A 19,148-nucleotide genomic window follows, 5' to 3' on the forward strand; every position below is an offset into this window, starting at 1 on the left:
CTTGCTACAAACAGCCAGAAAGAAAAACAACTATATTCATTGAACACGTACCATACACTAAGCACTGATGTACCCACTGGGGATACAACAAAATAGCCTCTTTATTAACTTTGGGTAGTTAAAACATCCACATTTAAAAGCATCACTTTTTTGTGTGTGTTTTCTTTATCTAATTAATTTTTTCCATTTTCTGTTGTTTTAACATAACTTCTATTTTAATCCTGGTATTTATTTAATAAATTTAATAAAATATGAGTTAATAAAGGAACAAGCTGTTCTTCATTTCTGACGCACGAAAAACACATTTTGAAGGCAGAAGGTAAAGGATTGCTTACATACAAATATCCTTATTTTTGTTTTTATTTCAACTGTTAAACCAGGCTGCCCTTCCTATGTTTTCTTAAGATATTTCAAGTCCCAGCCTCTTATTGTATTACCTTACATGAGAAGCGGGGAATTTGGGGCAAAACTATTTCATTGCTAATATTTGTTACAATCTTTCAACTCACTGAGAACATTCTTCAAACAGTATAAATTTTCATAAACCATTTACCAATTCTTTTGTTACCTGCTTATTTTATAGCCAGGAACTGTTTGAGGCCAAGCTACCGGATGCTGTCAGCAATCTCCGATAATATACGCTTTCTTAAATAGTGTAGTTTTTTAACATCAGGAAGGGAAAGCACTATCTAATGATGGACCATGTTCTAATATTAGATCTTTAAAGGTACTTAAATCTAAGCTATCTGATGGTATACTTACATGATGTAATAAATATTCACTTGCCACAAACAAAAGGAAGGTAAGAATTCTGTTCAAGGGCAACGATAATACCTTATGAACACAAACTAAGAGTAATCCCTTTTTGCAGTTATATCTGTTAAAATATCGCCATCAAAGGTCATAATAATCATCATTGTGTCGGTTGGCATGACAATTGTTTGGAGCAGGCATGCTCCAGAAAACACATCTGACAGATCAGCCTAGATGATTGTTTCTGGATACATTTTGAAGCCAATACATCTAGGCAGAACTATCAAAATATATTCTTGTTTAAAGTTTTTCATTGGAGGATAAAGAGTAAATAGGGCATCCTTATATAATTTGATGGGTGAGCCTTGAAGAATGACCTCTTCCCTCAAAATTATTCGGGTGCCAGATGTAGCTTCTCTATTTTGAGATCAACAGCTCTTGCACCCAACTTTTTATAGCATATCAAACACTTTGAAGGAAAGTGTTGCTATAGGTCCCTCTAGGCTGGAGTAAGACAGCCTCTGTCTCAGTAAGGATGTGTCACACAGTTTTCAGGAGTAGCGTGAATCAACCTTGCCACCTCGGATTCTAATTAGAGTTTATTTTCCTGAATAAGAATTCTCTCTCCTTTCCACAGTGATTCTTCCTGTAACATATAGGTACCTAAGAGCTCTTCCAAGAAACAGCCTCGGGCACATTCAGACAACCAACTTCTGTGTCTTTGTCCCTTTTATGAACTCAGGATTGTGGTTGGCAATCAGCAAGTTTCTGTTTTTTAAAAGTATGATGTTTCCCATCATCTATTGCATTTTCCTTATTTCTATGGCTGCCAAAACCCAAAAGTTCAGTTATTGCACCTGCCTCATTCTGGGTTTTTCTTATCTCTGCTAAGTCTCTGCAGCCAAAGTTTGTTTAGGTCTGCTTTTATTGCCTTATCTTGATTATGGATGTGTGTGTTTGTGTGTGTGTATTATATACATATATAGTTTAAATAACCTTAAATCCTTTGTGTATATGGTTTTATTTCAAGATATAAATTATTTAAAAAGTGCTCCAAAAGACACAAAGTCTGGGCTCATGTCTAAGCGATTTATGTGGTTCATGAGTTTTTGGATCATTAGATTGACAATATTCATTCTTTAAGATTATATCTTTGGCAAGTTGTGAATTAGAACTTGTGTTAAGCAGCTTTTAAATACCTAGTATATCACTTGGGGCTGGTTATTTTAATGGATCTATTTTCTTTCATAGTCTCAGCACTGCCCTGGGAGCACTGTCTGCTCTAACTCTCCAGCAAATTTTAAAAGAGCTTAGAGAAGGGCAAATCAGCACACACTCAAACCCACACTTAGTAAGGGTAGAGTTCTATACTAAGGCTTTGGTTGCTCTTAAACTACTCTGTTTCTCAAACATTACTGGACCTGTGTATATCACTAGGTCTCATTTTAATTTCTCTTGGTATAATATGTGTAGCATGATCTGAATGAAACTTTGGTTATCCCCAACTGTTAATATTAAGTATGAGGTAAGAATAACATAATTCCAACCACTTTTGAGTAACTAAGAAAATTTACAGCAACTATTTTGCAGAGAAATGGAAAATTTTACAGTGAAAATTTTTTTAAATGTTTGAATCCTAATGGGGTGTGTCAGTGTGTTTGTGTGTTTTTGTGTCTGCATGCTCTTGACCAAATGTTTTAATTTTTAAATTAGAATATCAAGTACTCCAATCATTAAATGGCAAAAAAAGATTGACATTGCTGAAAGAAGCAATAATTTCATTTCATTAAATATTTGGACTTTCTAGATGCATGTTATTGGGCAATAAAGAATGCTGTATGATTACCTTCTGTATTTAACAAAACTAAGTTGACTAGTTGCAGCTGTTGACAGAGTATCAATGTGGCTTTCGATAAGTTGATCCAAATGAACCATTTTGTGTTTTGATGTTAGATGTGCTTTTGAAGACTTGGTGCAGCATTGTGGTGCCTGAGTGGCTCAGTCAGTTCATCGACTGACTCAGCTCAGGTCATGGTCTCACAGTTTGTGGGTTCAAGCCCCGCGTCGGGCTCTGTGCTGACAGCTCAGAGCCTGAAGCCTACTTCAGATTTTGTGTCTCCCTCTGTCTCTGCTCCTCCCTGGTCTCTCTCTCAAAAATAAAAATAAACATTAAAAATAATTTTAAAGTAAAAAGCAAAAGACTTGGAGCAGCATTTTATTTTCTCAAAGACAGCTGGTTAGAAATAAGAAAACTTTTCAGTCATCACTAGTTAAATTTTTCTTCTTTTGTATAATATGTGAGAGAACTAAAAGAGTTGTAGCTTATTTTGAGTATATTAATATGGAGCATAAGAAACTCTTTGATCCTGATTAGGTTTAATCAACTTCAGACTGATAAAATAATAACCAATTGAATTAGTACTATGGCTTAATTAAAAATAATTATTTCAAGTTTATGGATTTTACTCTATTAGGGGAAAATAAAAGCACCCTACAGTGACTGTTATTGACTTAATTTTTTTCAATATCATGGACCTATACGTAGCAGTCAATCTTTTCCCTTTGGGAGATGACACATTTTCTTTTGCTTCTAAGCTACTGGGTCATTTATGAAGTTGCTCAATAATACACATTTTAAAGCAACTGCCATGTGTACCACGCAAATTACAGTAAGATTTATAAAGATATATATAAAGACATAAAGATATGAACCCAGTAATTTATGTAGGTCGGTAATTTTAAAATTTAGAAAAATTTACTTAAAATGTATCAGGAAACTAATCTCCCCCAATTTCACTATTCAAATATTTATTAACTATATGTTAAGGTTTCATCTCTGATATTGAGACATTTTTATTACAACTGTAGATATTAGTCAGGGCATAACATCTTCAAATTTAATTTTAGTTGTTATCATTAAAAATTACATGTAGAACATATGCATTCTTATAGATTGTTATAAAATTTTATGTGATATAGTGAGAAAGCATTAAATCCAGTGGTAAACTTGCCATTTCTATCAGTAGCTTAAATGAAAGTTAGCATTATATGTGCAGAAATAACAATGGAAGAAAACTTACCACTGAATACCTTATTTTGTTTGCCACTCACACAGAAAACAATTATTTTAAAATCTCATCTCTTGGAAGGGAAAGTTTATTTCTTTACTGAAAATAACCCACTTAATTTTTTTTTGTAGTTTAACCTTATTCTTCAATATTGATTTCATACTTTTTCTGCAGATGTGCCTCAGGGTCACTGAATGATATATTTTTAATATAATAATAAATTTTGATTTTAATACTTTTATTTCTGTGATACATTTTGTGATATTCCAGATTTTCTGGAAAATGCTTCATTTTAAACTAAATACAGTAGGGTAAGCTATATTTTAGTATAGATATCTCTATCAACTAGAATGCCTTCAACTGCAAATAAAGGAACAACTTACTTTATACTCAGGTAATTAAAAAAGGGACTTTCTTGGCTTTCATGAATATAAAGTTTAAATAGGTAAGGTAAGCTCCATTAGTACATTAATGTTTTTTCAGTTTTTTTTTTTTTCCTTCCACTGGCTTATTCATAAGTAAGGAACCGGATTTTCTTTTTCTCTTTGCTATGATTTCTGGAAGCTTTATTTTAAGTTGGTGTCCCTTGTGGACCTAAGATTGGAGCCATCTTTTTCTTGTTTAGGGTCAAAATAGGGATGCCGTAAGTCCTAGCTGTCCAAAAGAGAATCCTGAACTTGACTGATTGGACCATTTTACTTCTTTTGCCCAAACTTGACCCAGTTTGTATCCAATAGAATGGAATGTGTTGATTGGCTTAAGTCATTTGATACTCTGCCTAGAGCTAGTAAACGAAAAAGTCCAGCTTCATTGGAACTATATGAACTATGTGGGGAAGCATAGATACTTTAAGGAAAAACCAGAATGCTATCAAAAAAAAGAGGAAGGATACTGGGTAGGCATGAACAAATGCTCACTATATCTTGGGCATTCCATTTTAAAAATTAATTTGCTTTTTTCAGTTTTAATATTTTATTTACTTTGAAAAATGTATTTGCTTTTTCTATGATTAAAGTTTGATTTTACTTTTTTTTTGGTTTACAAATGTAATGATATGAACAATGTATTTATTCAGTTATAGCTTAACAGTTTAATGAGGTATTTATCCACTTTTGCAAAGTAAAACATGAGATGCATGTTTTCAACATTTTGGAGCTATATGAGAGTAAATTAAAACAACACCAGCCACCTCAACTCCTTTGTGGAATGAAGTAGTGGTGAGTCTGATATATTTAAATTTTAAACTTGAATAAAGCAGAAATGTACAAATCTATAATTGTCAGGAACTGAGTAAAATAAGGTAATTCTAAACTGGTAGTTAGCAGCTGTTTATTGGGTGCTTACTGTATACCCAGCAGAGTTCTAATTTCTGTGGAGGATTCTAAACAGTTGTTAGACAGGAAGCTGCTTTTAAAAGACAAGAAATAAAGACAAGCAACAGAAGATAGTATATGACTTGGTACTAAATTATATGGAATCAACAATATCTTAGAAGGAAGACTGGAATTGGCTAAACTCTATTAGAAACATTGACAGAGGTGGGGGCACCTGGGTGGCTCAGTTGGTTGAGCATCTGACTTTTGGCTCAGGTCATGATCTCGTGGCCCATGAGTTCAAGCTCCATATCAGGCTCTGTGCTGACAGCTCAGAGCCTGGAGCCTGCTTCAGATTCTGTGTCTTCTTCTTTCTGCTCTTTCCCTGCTCTCTCACTGTCTCTGCCTCTCTTTCTTTCTCTCAAAAATAAATAAATGTTAAGAAAGGAAGGAAGGAAGGAAGGAAGGAAGGAAGGAAGGAAGGAAGAAAAGGAATGAAGGAAGGANTTGAAAATGAGATAAGGGGAAATTCTCCCCTACAAAGAGGAAACTGAAATAAGAGACTTTCCACATAGAAAGATTAGGAACAACAATGATAGGAGGTACACTTGAATTTGGTGAGTTTAGAAATATTGGTGAGATAAGCTCATCTGGAAAAATGTCAGAATATATATTAAAAGTTTGCTCTTAATATGACTATGGGACAAGGGTAAAAAAGTCTTGATCTTCAGCTGTGGTCTATGAAAACTGATCTTCAGTCATGGTTGGTAAAATAGTTTACATGTTTCCTTGGTTATTTATCCATGAGGAGCTGAAAGCAGGGATTATGGTAGATCTAGTGTGAATACAGTATTTTCAGTGGTGTTTCTGATTGTTAGCAATACCCAAATATGGTAAAATAGAGTCTGCCAAATATACTGCTGAAGCACATGGCAGTATAGTGTAGTAGGAAGAGCATGAGCTTTAGAATTAGTTATATGTGGGTTCAAATCCCAGTTCCACATTTTGAATAGTGTGAAACTTAATACCTGTGAATGTTCATTTCCTTGGGTTGTACAGAGATCTATTACTTACTTCACTGGAAACATCCTAACACCTAGGAGAACACTTGCACTTCTTCATCAAGCAGTTCATGATAATTCCAATACTGTCATTAGGCAGAGTGTCCCTGCTTATCTCTAGCAACTGGCTTAGGAGAAAATGGAAGTCGACTAAGTCCCCAATTACTAGATGAAAGCAAGGGTGTTTTCTGTGACAATTTGATCTCAGTTGAGGGGAACAGCTGAGGGGAATGGAAGGAGCACTGGGTTTGGAGTCCTCCAGAGTTCAGACCCTGATCGCACCATTTGTGAGTATGTCCTGGGGTGAATGACTGCCAGCTGTAGTCTTCTCTCTTAAATGGCCCCAATAGCGCAGTTGTGGGGATCAAACAAAATGACATGGTAAATATTCCATAATGTTGAATTTCCTTCAAAAGATTTAAAACATTAATCATTTTAATGTCATTTAATAATTTAGCTATAATCCTTTAAATAGGATCTTTGGACAGGAGAAAGTGGTTAAAAATAGCCCATAGTATCTTAACCCTGGTAAAGAACTGCTAAGTTTAAATCACCCTAGAAAATTCATATGATATTTTAATTAATAAAATTCCTTCTTCACTACCAAGCAAGTGTATAATCTTATCTTTTGTTCTTTTGCCCCAACTACACCTCCAGAGTACACAAAATAGTCTTTATTTTTGTGACTACAATTAATACCCATTGTTTTTTTTTTTTAATCCTTTGCAGCTGTGCATTTACGATATATTTAGGGAAATCATTTGAATCATCCTGACCTTAAAGCTGGGTGATAATTTGGGGATGCTTCCCAACCTTCTCTCATAATGCTAGTTCAAAGGAAGAAGATGATACATAGTATCTGGGATGGTAGGTAGGGAAGCAATTACCAACCTGTGCTAACTATTGTGTGATGAAGAGTTTCCTAGTAAGTCATGGCTAAGTCTGCTGAAGAGTTCTGCTCTGTGAAAAACCTAAATCTTGATCCTGACCTTCCTGCAAAAGATGGAAGCCTTCATGAGAAGGGGAATTCTACTTTTGCTAAGTTCAACCCCAGAGCTATCTATAACCATTTTCATATTCTATGGTTAGAATTGGGTGTATAATTTGTTGATTAGTTTTCTAGTGGATATGAAGAGTGTATGTAATACTCTTAGAAAACTGGCAAAAGGCATATGGCATTAGGGGTATTATAAAGCTTTAAAACTGGAAATTTCATATTCTTTTAGACTACAGATTGCTCCATTTAAGGAAATATGCACGAGCGACCTACTTCACTCATTCCTTCTTATAAATGCAAAGACTTAATTGCAAAATATAATAAAGATGGGTAACACATGACTACCATATTAAGTTGCTTTGTCTTTGTGTTTTCTCAAAGTTATATGAAAATAAGTGTCTAGGCTATGAATTCCTTTCCAAAAACAAAGGAAGCAGTGTAAAATATGAGTGGTAAGAGGTGTAATTGGCAAGGTTAACCAGGGTCAGATCATGTATGACCTTGTTGGACACTGTGTTAGCTAGCAATTGCTCATAACAAATTGTCTCCAAACTTAGTGGCTTGAAACAGCAATAAACAGTATGATCATAACAATTTCTGTGAATCAGGAATTTAGTAGTGGTTCAGCTATGTGATCATGGCTCAGAGTTTCTCATGAGGTTGTGATGAAGATGTTGACCATCTGAAGGCTTTCCTGGGGCTAGAGGATTCACCACCAATGTGGTTTTTCACATAGTTGGCAAGTTGGTGCTAGTTGTTGGTGGGAAGTCTCAGTTCCTTCTCACCTGAGTCTCTCCACAGGCTACTGGAATGTCATCGTGGTGACTTGGCAGCTCATTACCTCCAAAGCAGGTGATCCAAAAGAGAGCAAGACAATAAGGCAATGACTTTTAAACCCTAGCCTCAAGGTCATACACAATAATTTCCACCATAATCAGTGCATTGAAAGCAAATTACTAAGTTGGCCCACATTCAAAGGAAGGGGAAATAGGCTGTATCTTTTGAAGGGAGGCATGTCAAAGAATTTGAAGACCTATTTTAAAACCACCACAGGCATAAAAAGAAACCTGGTTTCTTTTTTTGTTGTTGATTTTTTTTTTTTTTTTTTNTGTATGACTATGGTTATAGCATCAACTAAATACAATCTTCAGAGTCATGTCACTGTCAAAACATTCAGGACATCTAGACATAAGAAAGGATTAGAGTGGGCCAATTTAGAACATCACTTTCCTTTACCTATGCATGTCCTCCAAGACACAGCCTGGCTTTGTTATTTTGCTCCTCATTTTTTTAAATGTTTTATTTATTTTTGAGAGAGAGATAGAGACAGCATGAGCAGGGGAGGGTCAAAGAGAGAGGGAGACACAGAATCCAAAGACAGCCTCCAGGCTCTGAGTTAGCTGTCAGCACAAAGCCCGATGCAGGGCTCGAACCCATGAACTGTGAGATCATGACCTGAGCTGAAGTCAGACACTTAACCGACTGAGCCACCCAGGCACCCCTTCCTTCTCATTTTTGCTTAAGGAGGTTAAGAAGCAAGTTCAATGGTTGCTTAGAACTGTGACTTTTAAGTGATGCTCCAGCAACCCTTTAGTTTGGAGAAACTATCTCCAAACCACTGCTGTGAGGTGGTGCTTCACGGGGCCACCAGAAGCTTGGAAGTGAGTGACACAGAAGAGAATGGAAAAAGTTCCACCGAAACATGCCACTCCTCATCCCTTTCAACCAGATTATGCAGGCTGTGTTTTTCCTTTCTCATATTCTGTGCCTCCACTGATAAGACTTTAAAACCCCTGGCTTAGAGAGAAAGATGACTGATAGATGCTTGTCCCCCAGAAACTAAGTTGGTAACTTGTAATGTCTAATAGGACTCCCTTTCTGAACAATTTAAGTGAAATAAACATGAATTCCCTTCTATTCTATGCTGGGGGGAAGAGATCATCATAATCTATTAAATCCATTTCCAGTCCCTTTGGCAGAAGACTTTGTATGGAGCCAGTTGTGATAACTTTCTGACAGCTTATTCTCATTATTTAAAAGAAAATCCCAAGAAATCACTATTAATGGGGCCATGTTTCTTACTCGCTTATGACTGGAAAACACAACTGCCCAATGTAAAATGATTTCAAATTTTTACTTAGCACACAGATTTTACACTCTTACCATGTGGGTAAAGTGTGACTTTTATGATTTGGGGCCATCTTTTTTTCCTGAGACATTAAGTATGTCAATGAGTAGCATATGAATATCTTTAGGCAAATCTTGAGTAACTATGTGAGACTCTACCTCTATATCAGGACAACTGAAAAGTGTACCAACATAAGGAAAGTTGTGTTTGTTTTATTTTATTTTCCTGAATGCAGAATCAGTTACCCAAAGAAACCTTCACACTACAGAGTTCTTCTAGTCACCAGATAGATTTATGATTTCTAGTGTATGGATTGGAGAAGTTCACCTTGCTGCTATTCTTAGTGGTCTCAAGGCTTCTTTGGTCTAGATCTCTGTGGCATTTCAGTCTGGTTCCAAAACTATCTCTTTTTGTACACTGCATCACCAGACGCCATGTTATATTGTGATTCTCAAGAAAATTAAAACCCTCTCTGACTTCCACACAAAAATTCAGCTTTTGCCAGTGAGTTGTATGAAGTTTTGAATCTTAGCTTAGACATGTATATGCTTGTTGTTTCATTTTTTCTAATCACTTAAATAACTAAAATTAATTTTTTCCTGATTGGACACATATAAGCTTAGTTGATTCATCCCCCCCTGCTGGCCCTAATGATTATCAAGTAACACACATATGGACAAACCTCTGCACATCCTCTTTTAGTCTATCATTTTGTAAAAGCTACCATCTTTACAGGGCTGTAGGGCTGACTACTGTTTGATATTTGATGTTGTATTGCCAGATACCATCTAGAGTCTCACCAGCACATGCGTGAATATGCCTAAAGAAGACATTTTCTCTGAACCCAATAGTGGCCCTAATTTGTAAAAATTAATTACTAATCAAGAATTGTGACCACTTTAAAAATGAGATGACAATGAGGCCATTCAATGTTTCCATGAAACTCATGTTTGAAAATAAATCTTTAAATATTTGAAATTTCCCATAATTATAGCAATAGCATTGGTAAATACATAACGAAAACTGAAGCTACTGATATTTAATATGGTTTCCTTTTTCATAGAGTTAGTTGAGGCACTTGAAAAAATCATTTCAGATATTCACCCTTCCCTCATGAAGTGTAGATTAGAATGAAATCCATGTGGTAGACATCCAAAGTTAAATTCTTTGAGAGGAATTATCTGTCCCTTCAGTACCATTTTTATAACTTTTTACTCTCCTGCTTCCTGAACGTAACCAAAGTTGAAGGCTAAAAACTTTTTAATTAGGTTCTGTATTGTCAGCAAATGCCTTGTCTCTGAGAAAAAACAAAGTTCATACTCTTTTAATTTTTTTTAATGTTTTACTTATTTCTGAGAGAGAGAGAGAGAGAACGAGAGCGAGTGAGCAGAGGAGGGTCAGAAAGAAAGGGAGACACAGAATCCGAAACAGGCTCCAGGCTCTGAGCTGGCTGTCAGCCGAGAGCCCAACACGGGCCTCGAACCCACGAATTGCAAGATCATGACCTGAGCTGAAGTCAGAGGCTTAACTGACTGAACCACCCAGGCACCCACATACTCTTTTAATATAAACTATCACAGTGTTGCAGGGGATGATCAGATATGCATATGATAATGAGCCTGTTCTTTCTTTCTGCACAGTGTACTTTATTTGTGCCAAAGTTCTAGATTTAGGCTACTATTTGTCTTTTTATTGGTCTTTTTTAAAAATAGTTTATTGTCAAGTTGGTTTCCATATAAAACCTAGTGCTCATCTCCANCCATTCTATTAAGTAATGTGTTTATTTATAATTCAATTCTTATGAAAACAAACTCAAGTCTTTTTGTGGTAGTGCGATAGGAAATCATTTTTTTTTTCTCAAAAGCCTACAGTTTTAAAAAGTTGTCATTGAAACTTTGTCAAAGTTGTCAAATCGAATAGTTAGATTATGTTAAATTGCTGTTGTCTCTAAAATGTAATCATTAATATACGATTGTATTGTCCTCATCTCTTCTATGCATGGAAACTTCTAACTGAGACTTGTTTTCAAGCTTTTGTGGAGTAAGGGAGGTGTTGGAATACACAGAGCATACTATATATATTTTTTGCTATTTGTCACCTTTCCATGAGCTGCATACCTGTTTCTAGAGAAAAAACTTGCTTTCCCAATTTTCAGGCATTGTTATCCATCTACCCCTAAAACTCCTTTAACTTTGATGATCTGTGCTATTGTTTTATTTTTTACTGTTTGCCAAGTTTAGAATTAAAAATCTGTTTTTTCCTTACCTAGCACATCATATCTAAATGATCTAAGTAACATAAAATTCAATGAAGTACAAAATTAATGGGCTAGCCTTATTTATCAAAAAGTTTTAAGTTACGTTATGTCCCAAACTTGCCAAATTAACTTGTAACAGGCCATTCCATTGATAGTTATTATTGTTCCCCCCAATCAATACAGAGACATTTAATTACATAATTTATTTCCCTTTCTTAGCTACCATATCTTTGATTCTCAGTCAGACTTGGTCTCCATGAATCCAACCCTTCCCACTTTTTCCTTTCTATACGCTGGTATTACTTAACATTAGTTCAATTTTTATTTTCCCATTCTAAGCATACATTTAAGTGCATCTTATGTTCAGTATGCTTTATTAGGGAATGCAGATGTTTTTCAAAATACGTAGAACAGAAGCTAGGAAAACAATCTGATGAAGCCAGTCCATAGTATGGCAAACGACGGATGATCATCTGCTTTAATCTTCCCAGTAATATTTAATCCCTTTGCTCTTCTTCTCCATCACAATTCTTATTTTAAACATTATGGGTAGGGCTTAGAGTTGAATCCCATGCTTCCAAAAGTTAATCGAGGGGTTTCCCTTCTGTTTTGCTAGGATGGCTTTACGCCACTGGCTGTGGCACTCCAGCAAGGACACAACCAGGCGGTGGCCATCCTTTTGGAGAATGACACCAAAGGGAAAGTGAGGCTGCCTGCCCTGCATATTGCAGCTAGGAAAGATGACACCAAATCTGCCGCACTCCTGCTTCAGAACGATCACAACGCTGACGTACAATCCAAGGTAAAAGCTGAACACATTTGTGGAGAGGAACTCTCCGGCTGCCAGCTTCCTCCTGGGGGATGATAAAGAAGTAGGCCATGGTGATAATGCAAAATTACTTCCGGTCATCATGAGATAAATTACCGTCAGAGGTATTTCAGAATGAAGGGGACTGTCTGTTGGGTATAAGAACAACAAAATTTAAGATAATTTTCTCTTAAAGATGAGGTTCGGCTTTTTAGGAATCTGCTTACTTATTCTATGTATAGCCTAAAAGAATAGAAATGGAATGAGAAAGGTAAAATCATATTGTATATATGGTGTTATGGATATCTTTCCTCAGTAGAATATATTTTGGCATGTGAGAACTGTGTATCCAGTTGCAGTGAGCAGACTGACCGTTTACTTAATTTTGCACTGTGTAATATCTTCCCTCTTCTTCCCACACAACACTGCTTCAGATGATGGTGAATAGGACGACCGAGGTACAGTATTGTGGTTATACAAAATATACCTTGTTTTTATTTATTTTGGTTTTTTCCCCAGTTAGAATAAATGCTCACTAATTCATACTAATGATTGGAATTTCCATTATTAGGAAATTAATCTTAAAAACTTTCCCCGTAATTAAGGCAAATGAATAATCCAAACATTTTGATGTAACATGTATTTGAAGCTTTTTTAAATCAGTGAAACTATTTAAATAGCTTACTAGGGTAGAGCATGAAACAAAACTCTTCCTTATTATGTATTTTACTGAGCTGCCTTTACTGTTAATTTTTTGCCAGTCAGAGATATGACCTTCTCTTAATGAAATGTCTCTGCTTACAGTTTAGCAGAGTGAAATTTAAGGGGGTTTCTTTGCAACTGTTTTATCCTCGTATCTCATTGCAGTTGCCCTGTTCTTCCTGTGTGTTTCAAACCACATTGCATATAATCAATAGTGATATTGAGTATATTATAACCAAAGCATTTGCTTTTATCTTGCTAAGTCTTAACAGTACTTGACATGAAATTATCTATTTTCCACATACCAAAGTACATCACATTGATCACCAAGAACATTCAATTCAGGAGCCTCTCAGTAGTGTGTGTGTATGTGTGTGTGTGTGTGTGTGTGTGTGTGTCCTTGACCATTGCTACTGAGATGCCTTCTATTGTTGAAAGTATACTATAAAAAGTAACCAATATGCAGAGGTAAATGACTGTGTAGATTGATTTTCGCTTTGTTGAGGAGGGGACTCTCATAGACTAACATCTCATGATCACTGGGCTGTGGACCTAGAGAGGTTCTGAACATTCATTTAGTATTTACTTAGAGTAGTGTATTTCTAAAATTAAAATCTTGTTTGTTAACAAATTTACCTATTGAGATATGAATATATTTGAATTAGTCATATTATTCCTTTTGTTCCATATCTGTGCATGGAACTTAGGTCATAGATTAAAAAAAAAAAAAGCCCCAATTACTTGGTGAAATCTTTTAAGATTCGAAACCTATAAATTGATACTTTCATTGCTGATTTTAATAATTTTAATTTTTAGGTGAAATTTTCATGGTTGTTTAAGAGACATTTTTGAAAGCAATTTTGGCTGTTAACACTGTATTGAAATTAGCAGTTTGGGAAGATTCGTACTGAGTTAGAAATATTTCTTTGAGGACAATAGAGAAACAAAGAGGGGAGCCCTTCCATTGATTCCCCTGTAGAAAAGTGAACTGAGCTTTCTACCTCCCTGGTAACCAGGCAAGAGTCTCTCGGAGGGGCTTGTAGGAGCCGCATGTCGATCTAAGAGTCACAGTCTGAAACATCATCATAGATTGTTGATGAGGCCGTGTCAGACAATAAATTGGTTTATTTTTGCAAATCCGAAAAATAATTTGAAAATGATTCACCAGCAATCACTACATTCTTTTCCTGAAATTAAATTGTAACTTAAATGATAGCCTTAGATTCAGGATATGTCTGGGTGACAGGAACTATCAAGATACAAATGAAAAGCTTCCAGTCAATTATTTCCCAAAATATGAAAATTTGACGTTTTATAAAATAACAGCCAGGTTGTAGACTGATGTTTCCCTCCATTTTGACGTGAGTATTTGGCATCCTGTAGACACAAAAATATCATTACCACAAGTGTGGGATTTAGATTGATAGTTACTATTATTATTTTGTGTCTTGTTTCTCTATAGTCAGAAATAATTTACAGCTAATTTAGTTGGGATAGCACAGAAGAATTTCCACACCTAAGATATATGAATGCTTATTTAGTCTGTTTAAAAAACAAAGTCAATAAAAACTATCAACTGAATAGAAAATAATGGTTGTGATTCAGATAATATTCTTAAAGACAATATTATATACATCAAATTTTGTGTCAAATAAAAGGGAATGATACAAAATAATGATACAAAATAAGCTGCAGGATTTGATATCCAATTCTATAGGAACTGTCTTTATTGTTCCTCTCATCTTTTATTGAGTAATGAGAATTATGCAATTATGGAGAGCAAGGATAATAAGTTTTTGTATATTTTAGTAACAAAAGAGTAAATATGCTTCTATTGTGAAAATGGCAAAAATTTCTAACTAAATTTCATCAGAAAAAGGAATGAATGGAAGTATACTTTTCTTCCATGAAGATTTTCAGACTCATTTTTTAAATATTCTGAGAGTAGGAATGCACTTGGTTAAGCATCTGACTTCCACTCAGGTCATGGTTTTGTGGTTCGTGAGTTCGAGCCCCTCAACGGGCTCTAAGCTGAGAGCCTAGCACCTGCTTTGGACCCTATCTCTCCCTCTCTCTCTGCCCCTCCCTCGCTCATGCTCTCTCTCTCTCAAAAGTAAATAAATATTTTTAAAAACATTGAGAGTAAGCAGTTCTCTAATGCCCATACAATTGATTTAACTTGCTTATTATTTTATCTCAATTTTATTGATAAAACTGGGTTTAACTAAACATTGAAAATTGTGTTCAGCTAAATTTTTTTCTTTATATTTACATTGATGCCAGGTATATTATTTAATTTTTGTTTTTTAACTTTTTCATTATAACAGCATAGTCTCACTAAACATAGGTATTAGAAGACAGAAATATCATGATATGTAAATACGTGGAATGAACTGTACACCCTCTGTAAGAGTTTCTCACAGTATTTCATAGTTCCGAAGTTACAATACCAGCCGATGCTGGTTTCTTTTTTTTTTTTTAATCAAAAAGCACCAAACTAAACAAAAGTATAGTTTTGTGTCTTTCTCTGAAGAAAGTTTTTTAAATTCATAATCATGTGAATCCTATGGCTGAAATCTTATGTTGTTTAATCATATCCTGTTTTTCTCTAAAGCTTAACCAATTCAAGAAACATGGTTTTGTATAAACAACAAATCTCATAAACAGATAAACATGAAGCTAATTACAAATAATGTTGCCAAGAAATATAGGGTATTTATTTACGTGCTTATAGACTTAGTTATTTACTACCTTGTAATACTAAAATTTAAAGAGCTTTATTAAAGCATTTATTATCTTAATTGTATTGCTCACGTATTAGGTAGATAATTACATGTGATTTTCTTCACTAATCCAAGGACTATAACATGTGGAGCTGAAATGATTTACTGACTGTTATTTTCTTTGCTTTCCATAGAGTGGTTTTACCCCTTTGCACATTGCCGCCCACTATGGAAATGTCAACGTGGCAACTCTTCTTCTAAACCGGGGAGCTGCTGTGGACTTCACAGCGAGGGTATGGTTTAAAATAGTTTCTCATTTTAGATGGCATTAATGAGCATTTTATTGAAGTAAAAATAAATAACAGTAAAGGTTTGTGTTTTTTTCTTGACTGGATCTGTGCTGGATGTATTAGATTTTTCATTTTTTTTCTTCAAATTACAGGACGTCATCATGAGCCAATAAATGAAAAATAAGAATATGTAAATTCACAGGCACACAAAGCATTTGTAGTAGTTAAGGAGGATATTAGTTCTGACATCAGTGTGAGTAGTCATATTTAAAGATCACTCCATGAATCATGAATGAGTAGCTTCAAGTCAATAAATAATTAAACTGTTCAAACATTAATTATCAAATGTATAAGAACATTTATATAGTGTTATGATGGTTATAGGACGCACAGTTTGACAGAAAAATGTTTTTAGTGAATAGAGAATTTGCTCGTGTAAGGAGTCTAACTAAAATACATAACAAGACATCACACTGCATTATATGCTTAATGGTGTACTTTCACTGGAAAGAATTCACTTACATGATAATTACAAAACTCAGTGTACTTAATATGAATCAGTAAATGCAAGATTGAATTTTTGCAAAATTACAACATATAAAAAAATCAGGTACATATTCTTACCATAATGATGATATATGATAGCCAATAAAATAAATAATTATAATTCATTTATATGGTGTTTTTGGTCCTGAGAAGTCTTTTGTACTGAGGCTGTGTCAAGTTGTTTCCAAGTTGTTTTTCAAACTGAATTATTCAGAAGATGTTTTTAAGAATCATTTTTCTAATGGTTATTGAATATGTATATTTGCATCCTATTTTTACACCTAGGGAACTTTAAGATCTCAGAATCTTTAAGGGCATGGATACCATAGAAAGAGCGATAGAATTTGGACTAGAGCTCTGCCCTAAGTAGAATCTGAAATTTTGTTTATTATACAAAAGTGCTATCTCTGTCTCTTGACAATGTGTACAATGTAATGTGTACATTCGATACCTATGTTGTAGCTATGGACTAACTTCCTTCTCCAGCTTCATTCCACTTTCATTCTCTAACTATAGGGCTGTGTGGCTTGTGTGCTTTTTTGTTCCTTAAAAATCAAAGACATGAAATTTTAGAAACCTGGAATCAAATTACCACATGGGTCACAACCTTCTTTGTGCCCTCTAACACAAAGTCTTCACCATCATGCCCTGTCATACCCAACATGCTCTTGTTCGGTCTTTCCATGGTGTAGAACGGAATCACTCCTCTGCATGTGGCTTCCAAAAGGGGAAACACAAACATGGTGAAGCTCTTACTGGATCGTGGTGGTCAGATCGATGCCAAAACTAGGGTGAGTGTCTCTGTTCTTTGAATTTCCTCTTTTTTGTTGTTGTTGTTTTTTGTACTCCTGAAGCAGACACCTTAAAATACCAGTTCCTAAATATAAACAATGTGTTCTCAAGAGAATTGCTTTCTTGGATTCAGTTTAAATTTCATACAATATTTAAAGGTTTCTCCTTGTAAAGTGAAATTACTATTTGCTCATAAGTGCTGAAGAAACAGAATCCTGGCCCCTCAAGGAGACAGTTTTTTAAGTCCTTGCTTATTTTGGAGAACAAAGAGCAAAGATGGAACGGAAACATCGCTGATTATTAGCTCTAAATTTCAAAAACCCAAAATAATTAGCATACATGAAGCTTTGAGATTGTGGTTTTTACATAAAATATTTTAATACATGTTGACAATCTTTTGCTTCTAACGTTCCCATTTTTAGATCATTTTTCTTAAGTGGCCATGCTATGCTGACCTGAGCAAAAGATTTGCTATATGCTTATGGAACAAAGGCATATAGTTATTATATTGCACCTTTAGTCAATGCAATTTGGTAAGAGGCAGTGCCCTTCATTCATTTCAAATTTGTTGAGTAAAATGTAATTCTGAGCCCTCTATACTCCCAACAAACCGATGATAAGATAGGAGAATACAATTGTTAGAAGTGCAGCCTCTGAAGGCAGACTACCTGATTTCAAATTTTACTTCCACAACTTACTAGCTGTATGATACTGGCAATTGACTTACTGTCTTCTCTGAACTTAGGCTAATATTGGTACCTATCTCATATGGTTATATGAGAATTAAGTCTTAGATTATTACCATTTATCTGTTTTAAAGTGGGGTGGGTCAATTACTTAGCTTTATGTTACTGAAATTATATGTAGTTACTTGCTTAAACATTTAAACCAGTACTTCAATTTTCATTCTCTGGAATAGATTTGCTTAATCATAGACTTTGGCAAAATTTTAAATATTCCTATAATGTGAAAATTTTGAAATACATGGTGTAAGAAGTCTATGAAAGCTTGGGGAATAGGATGTGTCCCTTGTGATATCTTATCTTCACTTTGTTTAGTCCTGGGGCTTTATATTCTCAGAGTCAAAGGACTAAGGATCCAATAAATCTAGTTCTTTTGCAAATCTTGAGGCTAGCAAATGCTTTTATTTAATTAGCCTTATCATATTTGAGCTTCTAGGAACTATACCAGCCCCAGACTGTACATTCTGCTTTTTAATGACCTCAGGAGAGGTCATTAAAAAAAAAAAAGCTATTAAAGCTTTCTTAATCTCATTTCTTTAAGATATTTGATACAGATCATCTATGTCATATTACCTTGTGGGAATTCTAGAGTGGTTTGCTTTGTCTGTCAAGATCTTTGTAGCGTCTACTGTCTTTGCATTAGAGTTTTGTATTATTTTAGTGCCTGCTTTGTTGGCGTGCCTTTTCCCTTGCTGTGCTATTGGTGTGCAGAATTTAGAACAATTATGCACAGTGTTGCATGCCTTGCTTGTTTTTCATGTTTAAAGGAGAGTTTCTGTACCTCCTCTTTTAAGTACATCATTAACATAACGTCTCTCTTTACACTAACCTCTCTGTTTCTACTGAGAGTCTCTAACAGTTGAGAGTACCAGTGGAAAGAAAGCACTTGGCAAATGAAATAGAATTTTATCTTGGTCAATGTCTTAAAAATTCCCATGCTCTTATTAGTATTTTTCTGGAGTATTCA

General features: G+C 34.9%; 1 protein-coding gene across 1 annotated transcript in view; it reads left to right on the plus strand.

The window, feature by feature from the left end:
* Nucleotides 1-19,148, plus strand: part of ANK2 (ankyrin 2) — a 221,727-nt gene that overhangs the window by 75,494 nt on the left and 127,085 nt on the right. Inside the window, exons 5-8 of the mRNA XM_077754996.1 lie at nucleotides 12,194-12,379; nucleotides 12,820-12,843; nucleotides 16,005-16,103; nucleotides 17,339-17,437. Of these exons, the coding sequence (XP_077611122.1) occupies nucleotides 12,194-12,379; nucleotides 12,820-12,843; nucleotides 16,005-16,103; nucleotides 17,339-17,437 (408 nt within the window). The remainder of the gene's footprint in view (nucleotides 1-12,193; nucleotides 12,380-12,819; nucleotides 12,844-16,004; nucleotides 16,104-17,338; nucleotides 17,438-19,148) is intronic.

Source organism: Crocuta crocuta, unplaced genomic scaffold (assembly GCF_008692635.1).
Source record: "Crocuta crocuta isolate KB4526 unplaced genomic scaffold, BGI_CrCroc_1.0 scaffold52, whole genome shotgun sequence".
NCBI classification, from domain to species: Eukaryota; Metazoa; Chordata; class Mammalia; order Carnivora; family Hyaenidae; genus Crocuta; species Crocuta crocuta.